Source organism: Cebus imitator, unplaced genomic scaffold (assembly GCF_001604975.1).
Source record: "Cebus imitator isolate Cc_AM_T3 unplaced genomic scaffold, Cebus_imitator-1.0 Scaffold363, whole genome shotgun sequence".
Classification (NCBI taxonomy): Eukaryota; Metazoa; Chordata; class Mammalia; order Primates; family Cebidae; genus Cebus; species Cebus imitator.
This window is the reverse complement of record NW_016107678.1, coordinates 2248174-2258790: the sequence shown is the minus strand read 5'-3', so window position 1 is coordinate 2258790 and position 10617 is coordinate 2248174. Positions and strand designations below refer to the sequence as shown.

The following is a 10617-nucleotide window of genomic DNA, read 5'->3' as shown; positions in this document are numbered from 1 at the left end:
AGACAGAGTCTGGCTCTTGTTGTCCAGGTTGGAGTGCAGTGTCATGATCTCAGCTCACTGCAGCCTTGACCTCTCAGGTCCAAGCATTTCTCTTGCCTCAGCCTCCCGAGTAGCTGGTATTACAGGTGCCCACCACCACACCTGGCTAATTTTTATATTCTTAGTAGAGATGGAGCTTTGCCATGTTGACCAGGCTGGTCTCGAACTCCTGACCTCATGATCCGCCTGCCTTGGCCTCCCAAAGTGCTGGGATTACAGGCATGAGCCAACGTACTCGCCCCCCCCCCCTTTTTTTTTTTAAGACCACAGTTAAGTACTAATTGAAGGTAATTTTTCTTTTCTATTTTATATGAAATAGTTTAACAAGAATGTAAGTTGACATTTTTGCAAAGTCCTACATTACTAATAATGACTTTTCCCTGTTTTTTATATTTTATTTTAACATGTAAGCTACTCTAGGGCAAGACTTGATGAAAAAACATATTGAAGATACTTGTAAGAATTCCATGACTTATAAATCAGATATATCATAATGAATGCATTTTTTTCTCAAGGATAAGGAAAATGAACATTGGTGTGTGTCTTTCTATATAAATATATTTTTATCTTTACTGGTTTCCTAACTCCCTTGGCTTATTGAGAAGTATTATACCTAACCCATTTCTTCTACCTCTGTTTTACTACCTACTTCCTTTCCTCTGTACAGGTGAGTATAAAAAGCAGCAGAGGCTGGGTGTGGTAACTAACACCTATAATCTCAGCACTTTGGGAGGGCAAGTGAGAAGGATAGCCTGAGCCCAGGAGTTCGAGACCAGCCTGATGGTGAAACTTTGTCTCTGCAGAAAATACAAACATTAGCCAGTCGTGGTGGTTCACACCTGTAGTCCCAGTTGCTCAAGTTGGGAGAATCACCTGAGCCTGGGGAGATCAAGACTTCAGTGAGCTGTGATTGTGCCACTGTACTCTAGCCTGTGTGACAGAGGCAGACCCTGTCATCTAAAAAACAAAAATGATCTAAATGATCTAAAAAACAAAAACAAGAGAGTACTAAACTGTTCTTACTTCTTGGGCACAGCAGTATAGAATTGGAAATGGCCCCATTAGGTACTAATGCCTGACTTTTGGTTTTCATTTTACTTTTTCTGGAAATGCAGCTGTATAAGAAATAAATACATAGAATAGGATAGAACAGTTAAACTTTTATGGGGATGTGATTATATTCTCTCCTTTTTCTTAATTTGCTACAATAAAATTGATATTTTAGTTGCATACTCCACATGAGAGGAGTATAAGATTAATATGGGAATTTGGGGATTTTGTAGATTATGCTTGGCATACAGTTAGTTCCAAATATTTCATTCCTTTTATAATAAGGAGAAATAATATCAGGATGTGAATCCTGTTTTATTCCAAATTGAGGGTTTATATAATTTGATTCTTGAGTAAATGATGTTAATAGCTTTTTGGAGTTTTTATGAACTATGAAAAAGTATAGAACTTTTTATACATTGGACTTGTGATAAGAAGACATGATTTTAAGTTATAGGCCTTGTGTCCCAAATCATATACTATATTTAATCTAAGATATTTGTGCAAAAGTTTCAGCCTTAAAAATTTTTTTTTTCTTACTCAAAAGCAAATAATCATACCCAATATTAGGATCAGTCTGGACCCAATAACATTTTTATAGCTTCTAGGAAATGCTGTTGTTTCTTGAAGACTGTTTTGGTAACTACAGTAGTCTCCTTATTTGGGGTTTTGATTTAACCATTCCCTTATTAGTAGATACTGAGATTGTTTCTAAATTTGCTATGATATCATTATTGAATTTTTCAGATATTGAGAATTACATTCAGGCGAGGGAAATACGTACTATTCATAAGAGTACAAAGGAGGTACCATGGCATTAAACATGAAAGGACAGGTTAACTCTGGTACTATGTAGCAACACTGTTGGGCATATGATAAAACTAGGTGTAGTATATAAAGCAAAAAACCCATGCCAGATGTGGTGGTGCGTGCCTGTAATCCGAACTACTTGGGAGGCTGAGGCAGGAGAACTGCTTGAACCCAGCAGGTGGAGGTATCGCACCATTGCACTCCAGCCTGGGCAACAGGGCAAGACTCCATCTCAAAACAAAACAAAACAAAACAAAAAACTCATGCGCTCACAAAAACATTTGCTTATCTTGTGGCAGCATAATCAGAAAATGTGGTTGACAGCCATTTTGTTTATGAAATGTTTCCACCAGTGCTTCATTTTGCTATATTGGATTCGGTACTATCCTGTTTCAGGCACCCATTGGTGGTCTTGGAACGGATCCTTAGAGAATAGCAGGGAATACTGTATTCTAAAATAACATATCTTCAAATATTAGATAAAGTCCTTTCAGTAATTTTTTATATTTTTGTGTATTCATCTTTCTTCCTGTTAAATATCTTAAAAAATTGTTTATTTTGTGTATTGACAGAAATTGAAAAACAATTTAGACATGATTCAAAACATAGTATATTATATATATAATGTATTTAAAACAAATTGATCACATTATAGTTTTGCCTTAATGACTATACTTAACTACAACTACAGTGATATATCAACAATGAGGTCTTGCCTCTTACTTTTTTTTTCTTTTTCATGTTTTAAGCAGTCTGGACCGAAAAGAAAGGTAAGCTTAATATTGAAGAAATTAGAGCATGGATATAGTGGTAAAATATAAAATTATTTATGTGTTTTAAAAAATATTTGTTGAATTACAGTCCGTAATTAAAGCTTTTTTAATTTTAAATTTTTAGTTGACATGTAACAATTGTGTATATTTATGGGATATAGAGTAATATATCAGTACAGGTTTATGATGTATAATGGTCAGATCGGGGTAATTAGCATGTCTATTACTTCAAACATATATTATTTCTTTGTGTTGTCAGCATTCAAAGTCCCTTCTGGCTTTTTGAAAACATAAAATAAATTATAGTTAACCATATTCACCCTATAGTGCCACAGAACATGAGAACTCATTCTTCTGTCTAGCTGTAATTTTGTATTTGTTAACCCACCTCTCTCCATCCTCCCCTCTCCCACCCTTCCTAGCTGATAGTATCCACTCTGTAATAAAAGGAAACTTGTTGACAGTACAACATGATATTTGGCTTATATAGATGGTATTTGAGGCTCATTCTCAATGTACATTTTTCCATGAATGGTTATTATATGTTTATGCTAATATGTGACTACTTTCTTTTAAAAATAGAATATTTCAATGCCTTAGTGATAAAATTGCTTTCAGTTACATCATCAAAATCTTTGTCATTGTATTATAGTGGTAATACTCTTGTTTTTATGCTTTAATAGAGTGGAGGGAAGGGAAATGGATTAGAACACCTTAAGCTTAAAGTTAAATCTTTAAACATCAAATGTATTAACCTCTGACTGAAAAGTTCGTAACAGAATTTTGTGATCAGTCTTCTTGTATCATTACTTACTCTCTTTGTAAGAACACTGGCAGACACATGTTCTTTTAGAAGATATTTGAATGATATAAATGGCATGGAAAAGCATTTAAGAAAAACATTTCTTCGAACATTTCAAAATGAAATGATCGTAATTGTTCTAAAGTGGGTATCCATAAGAGAAGCTTCTCTGGGCCGGGCATGGTGGCTCACGCCTATAATCTTAGCACTTTGGGAGGCCAAAGCAGGAGGATCTCTTGAGCCCAGGAGTCCCAGACCAGTCTGGGCAACGTAGTGAGGCCCTGTATTTACAAAGAATAAAATAGGCCAGGCGCAGTGGCTCACGTCTGTAATCCCAGCACTTTGGGAGGCCGAGGCAGGCGGATCACGAGGTCAAGAGATTGAGACCATCCTGGCCTACATAGTGAAACCCCATCTCTACTAAAATATAAAAATTAGCTGGGTGTGGTGATGCGCGTCTGTAGTCCCAGCTACTCAGGAGACTGAGGCAGGAGAATTGCTTAAACCCGGGAGGTGGAGGTTGCAGTGAGCCGAGATTGCACCACTACACTCCAGCCTGGTGCCTGGTGACAGATCGAGACTCTGTCTCAAAAAATAAATAAATAAAATAATAATAAATAAATTAAATAAAATAATTGGCCTGGTATAAGGAGTAAGACAGTAAACAAACTGGAAAGTCCAGCTGTTTTTAATTTTCAACCTGTTGATTCAATTAAAATTAAAAAAAAAGAAAACAAGTCTATAGTGCCTTTCAAATGCCTGAATTTTGACATTTCTACCATCGGCTGATGGATTGATGTTTTCAATTGCCATGTGATGGCTCTGCGTGGGCGTGGTGGTTGGTGCTTCAGTTTTGACAGCATTACCATCCTTGGTGATGACATGGACAGCAGTGTTTCCATAATTGTTTGAAATGGTAAATATATTTATATATATATACATACTGCCTTTTAGGCATATGCTTTTATTCATTCCAAGTATTTATTGAACTTACTGTTACAGGCATAAGGATACAGTGATGAACAAAATAGACAAGATCCGTATAGTCCTGTAGGGACAAAGACTAATACTGAACAAGTAAAATATGAAATAATTTCTATGTAGAGAAGTATAGAGTTGGGTGATGAGAGAGACTGACAGTATGATTTCTTTAGATTGCATATTCAGGGAAACTCTTTACTATCAAGGTAACATTTAACCAAAGACTAAAAGGGGAATTGGCAGTGCCACGATCGTAAGAATAGCTTTTCCAGACAGGTAAGAGGTTATGTTAAGTTACTAATGCAGGAATGTGTTTGGCATGTCGAAGAACAGAAGAAAGGGGCCACTGAGGCTGGAGCTTAGAGAGCATAGAAAACAATGTTTGGAGAGATTGCCTGGGACCCTAGGTCATAAAAGGCTTTGTAAGGTGATATGAAGCTTTTGGATTTTATATTAATGCAATAGAAGCTTTCAGAGCATGTAAGGTAGGGAAGTATTATTACCTGTTAAGTATTTGAGATTTTTAAACACAGTCTTTTACGTATAATTTATAATTTGGCACAAATAGAAGTTTTAAATCAGTGGCAATTCACTTAAGGCTGAGCAGGTTCCTCTGTAAATAGAGGTATATTACAAAGGAAAGTCAATAATAGTCTATAAGTACTTAAAACTGTCTCAGCAAGGTCTAGGAGTTGGGGAGGTAGAAAGGCAGAAGGAAAAGCAATCTTTTTGGCAGGGGCGGGAATTAGGAGGGTTAAGGTGGAAAAATAAAAGGATTTTAAAAGTCTCATCCCATTAGGGATATAATAGAATTTGCTTGAGGAAATAATTTGAATCTTAATAAGTGTAATAAGTGTTGAGAGGGAAGGCATCTACGTTCATTTGTTAAATTCAGTAAGGAAGAGAAAGAGTATGTTGTGCAAAAAATATTATATGAAAATAGGAGAAAAGAGAAAACAATGAAATAAATAAAAATATCAAAAGTAATAGAGTAAGATGAAAACAAAACATGAAGTCTGTCAGCAGTTATAATAACTATATTCAGTATTTTTAATAAAAGACATACTGATTCGATTAAACCCAGCTATACTTGCATCATACTAAAATAACCAATGTGAAAGTAAGTTTAGAGGTACGAGAGATAGAAACAAAAAGAAATCATGAGTGGAATTTTAATAACAAGGGAGTTGGAGTTAAGGATTAAAAGTAGTAGACAGGATAAAGGAGCACATTTTGTAATAGGCACAGTTTATAGGAACATAAGTAAATAAATGTAAAGCCTCCACTAAAATAGTTAAAATTCAACATGGTGAAACCCCACCTCTACCAAAAATACAAAAACTAGCCAGCTGTGGTGGCGTGTGCCTGCAATCCCAGCTACATGGGAGGTTGAGGCACGAGAATTTCTTCAACTTGGGAGGTGGAGGTTGCAGTGAGCCAAGATTGTGTCACTGCACTCTAGCCTGGGTGACAGAGCGAGACTCTGTCTCGAAAAAAAAAAAAAAAAGTGAGAGATTTTAATACATCTTGAAAATTAAACTGGTTTATCAGTTAAATAATAATAGATTTTAACTGTAAAATAAATAAGACGATTCATTTTCATAGAAATTTAAATATTTTACCATCTTTAATAATGGAAAGATTAATAAAAAGAGCTATTATTAAAGCAAGTCAAACAATAACAGAAAGACAAATGATGTCCAGATCCTGGTTTTTAAATACCACTCTCCAGTAAAAGGAATAGAGAAATGGCTAATTCTGGGGTTGTGGTAGGTAAAACACGGAATGAGTGTGGTTCAAGATACCTAGAAAATGCTCAAAAAATTAGGAGTGCCCACTTCACATTCTCCTGTATTAAAATTGGAACAATAGAGAGATTATTAGTATGGATGACACATAAATAGTAAAGCATTTCATATTTTTGTAAATTGTGTATGTATATTTTATCCCAGCAAACAAAACAAAACACCAAAAGGATACAGTTACATCAAAGGGAAACAAGCCAACTGAAAGACCTCTCAAATACCCAAAGTGTTAACAGTTGGATAACTTAGACCGAGGGACGTTCTATAAAATATCTGACGAGTTCTCTTCTAAATACTGAAAGACACAGACAGGAGACTAAGGAGACATGATTAACAATGCATTTTATTCTAGATTGGATCCTGGAACAAAAATGGGGTATTAGTAAATAGCTGGTAAATTTTTTTCTTTTTCTTTGAGACAGAATCTGACTCTGTCACCCCAGCTAGAGGGCAGTGGTGTAGTCTTGGCTCACTGCAACCTCTGCCTCCCAGATTCAAGCGACTCTTTTGCCTCAGCCTCCCAAGCAGCTGGGATTACAGGCACACACTACCATGCCCTGCTGATTTTTGTATTTTTAGTAGAGATGGTGTCTCATCATGCTGGCCAATGTGGCCTCAAACTCCTGGCCTCAAGTGATTTGCTGGCCTTGGCTTCCCACAATGCTGGAATTACAGGCACGAGCCACCTTGCCCAGGTAGTAAATTTCTAAGGCTGGACTTTAGTTCATAAGTGTACCACTGTTGGTTTCTTTTTTGACACACGTGATGACAGTATTAAGGTGTTAACATTAGGGTGAGAGATATAAGGGCATTCTGAATTGTGTTGGCAACTTTTCTGCAAATCTAAAATTATTTCAAACTTACTTTACTAAAAAACAGACTTTCACAGCTGAGGCTTATCTAACTTTTGATGAACAGAGCATTCTGATGTCATTTAAACAATTCAGGGTAGAGAAGTAAATGCTCTCTAGTTCATTTTAAACAGCTTGTAGAAATCTTTGTTTATAAAATGGGACCTCTAAAACTATACAAACACAAACCTTAAGAAACAAAAGTTCTACCCACCTACACAGGAGATATCAGATGACAGTAGAGCTTCTCTGCCTCTAGTTGGTTAGGTGTAGAAAAGAAATAGCCAAACATTAAATCCTAGGCTTGATCTTCATATGAGTTTAGATTTTGAAATTTATACCTGTAAGAGTGATGGAATCCTCAAATTAAGAAATTAATGTAAATGATGGCCGGGTGCGGTGACTTATGCTTGTAATCCCAGCACTTTGGGAGGCTGAGGCAGGCAGATCACTCAAGGCCAGGATTTCAAGGCCAGCCTGGCTAACATGGTGAAACACCATCTCTACTAAAAATACAAAAATTAGCCCTGTGTAGTGGTGCACACATGTAATCCCAGTTACTTGGGAGGCTGAGGCATGAGAATTGCCTGAACCGGGGAGGCAGAGGTTGCAGTCAGCTGAAATTGGACCACCGTACTCCAGCCTGGGCGACAGAGCAGGACTCTGTCTCAAAAAAAAGAAGAAAGAAAGAAAGAAATCAATGTAAATTTTGATTTTAGATCATCTAGCAAAAAGTTTTTAAAACTGAATTTTGGAGAAAATAAATATATGGCTAGGTAGTTAATTTTATCAAACACATTTTTATCTTGAAATTTTTATGTTGTATTTAAGATATTCTTCTATTTCTTCAATTTATTATTATTTTTTAAAACAAAGCTTTAAATTGCCCTACTTTTATAGGGAAAAAATGTAGCGAATATTGAAAATAGATTGGCCATAAATTCTAGAAATATAGGGAAGTATACACAATAGTTTAATATTACATTACAATCCATGATAAGATTATGGCTATTATATGATGTATTCAACATGTTGTTCCTCATTAGCAATGCACGGTTTAATACACGGGTTCAAATTGCAAGAACACTGCATTAATATAACAGTTTCATCAATCTCTATACATGCATGTATGATTTACAGTCTCAGATGATATATGTCAGTTGTTTTTTTACTAAATCTAGATAAACCTGGATTTGAAAATTAAGACTATATTATATTCTCTTTCGTGTGAAAGTGTATGGAACTTGAAAATATGCATTTTATTTTAATTGCAAGTTAGGAACTGACAACCTGCCTTCTTTCTATAAGACTGTTACTACTTCATCTCAGGCAGATTCTCATTTTCATAATGCATATCTTCACACATTTCAAATATTTCAGGGTGGAAATTGCCCGTTTGTACCAGATATTGCTCTGTTCAGTATTGGTGCAATTTGCTAGGATTCAGATTCTGGCATTGCTATGTAATAACTGTGTGACCATGGACAAGTTAATTAACCTCACTGCACTTCAATTTTTTCATTTATAAAGCATCAATAATAATATATGCCTTATAAGGTTATTGTGATGATTAAAGGAATTAATAGATACAAAGCACGTCGAACAGTACGTGGCCCATGATGCCATTTTCTAACTGCTATTATAAGTGCACTACTGTCTCCACCCATACTATTTTTTATTTTGTTTTTTTCATATTTTGTTTTCATTTCAAGTACTTTGACTTTTGTAGTATAAGACTATGAAATTCTTGCAAGAATAGGTCTTTGGAATTTTTGTTTGAGTAAAATGATTTTAATGAAATGAAAGCTATGATTTAAATTTACTAGATACTAGTATATATAGAATTGATAAATAGCCTCTTATTTTTATGTGGTTTATTACAGTAGGAAAGTAGCTATTGTAAAGTGGTCTATTGCACTTTTTGCAGTTCCCCTTTTATAATGCTTTTATCCTACAATTAGCTATAAGATTTTTGCTTTTTTTCCCCCAAAATTAGTGTTCATTTGGCATTAAATAGATACAGTATTTGGATGTAGTATTTAGATACAGTACTTGCTTAATAAGGATTATGTTTAAAATCCTTGAAATTGTATGTATTTGAAGTTTAACAGAGGAATTTAATACTTTAAAACAAGTGTTCTTATAGCCCCTACATAATGTAGTCATACTACAAGACTAAAATACTGTTCCATGATTGCTGGTCTTGTACATGATGTTTTTTGTTCTGATGTTGGAATTGTTCTCAAGACAATCTCATTCAGCATTTATTCCTTTATTTATTAATTAGTTTTTAAACAACTAAAATACATTTACAGTAAAATTTTGCAAATTGGGTTTCATTTATTATAGTTTTATTATTTTATAGTATCACTTTTTATATGGCAAAGAAGCTATGATTTGCTCCTAATAAGCTTATTGTAAGTATGCCGTTAACTTTTTCATTTTGAAAACTATATTTCCTATTAGAATAAAATTATATAAATTTCTTTTTTAGGAAAGAATACCCACCTCATGTCCAAAAAGTTGAAATGAATCCTATAAGGTTAAGTCGGCCCCAAGGTGTTGGTAAGTATGCAGTTTTTTTATGCCTGTGAAGGATTTTGAATTACTGTATGAAAAGTACAATAGAGATATGATGCTGGCTTTAGAATATTCCCAGATATAGTAGATATATATAAAGAAAACCATTTTTGTAACTGATTTGAGAATTTCTTCATTGGTAACCTGATAGCTGGAATGGTTGCATAGTTAGGTGATTACTGTTTGAAATCTTTTGATTATTTTAGTATTTTTGTTACAAATGCAAATAGTAACTGTAGTTGACCTATAGCTTTGAAATTGAGTTTTATTGACCTATGTTATGATGTTGTATTATATAATTGTGTTTTATGGGCTTTGCTCCTAAAATTTAGATTACATTAGGGAACCACTCAATTAAAAAGAAACCACACTTGCTACAACTGTGTTAATAGTAGATACTGGAAAATCATTGTGACTAGAAATTTATATTCATATTGTGGTATTTTTCAACATACTGGTATTAATCCAAAAAATAAAATAAGGGGATATAACATTTATAAAATATATATTATCATAAAATCAGTTTTCATTATCCAGAATAATGATTTTTAATGTGTGCCTGTCTTGTTTTTCTGAGGTCGTTACTTGTTTAAATAACTTTGGTGGCTCTTAGTTCCAAAATAGAATAATTTTTAAAAGCTTGGTTTTTCTGATAGCTGAGTGTGCTTTTAAAAACCACCCACAGTTTTTTTTTTTTTATCTACTTTGGGCGAAAATCTTTTGTGCATGTTTTGAACATTACTCTTGTTTTATAAAGAGAATATTCTAAACTTCATCCTTTTGTAATAATGTGCAGTCATTATAGATGTAAATTATTATAATTTACATACTAAGAATTTTTACGCTTTCTAAGTTTATTAAGTTTAATAATAGCGACTACCCTCTTCAGCATTAATTCTGTTATACCTTAAATCTTTTTTTTTTTT

General features: G+C 34.2%; 1 protein-coding gene across 6 annotated transcripts in view; it reads left to right on the top strand.

The window, feature by feature from the left end:
* The window catches only part of SENP6 (SUMO specific peptidase 6), a 116091-nt gene that overhangs the window by 41094 nt on the left and 64380 nt on the right, over positions 1 to 10617 (top strand). For 2 of the 6 annotated variants that reach the window (XM_017506841.2, XM_017506845.2), the window contains 2 exons: positions 2652 to 2669; positions 9606 to 9676. In XM_017506841.2, coding sequence (XP_017362330.1) covers positions 2652 to 2669; positions 9606 to 9676 — 89 coding nt within the window. Of the gene's footprint in view, positions 1 to 2648; positions 2670 to 9605; positions 9677 to 10617 lie in introns of all 6 variants that reach the window. The other 4 variants (XM_017506840.2, XM_017506844.2, XM_017506842.2 and 1 more) reach the window with 2 other exon arrangements.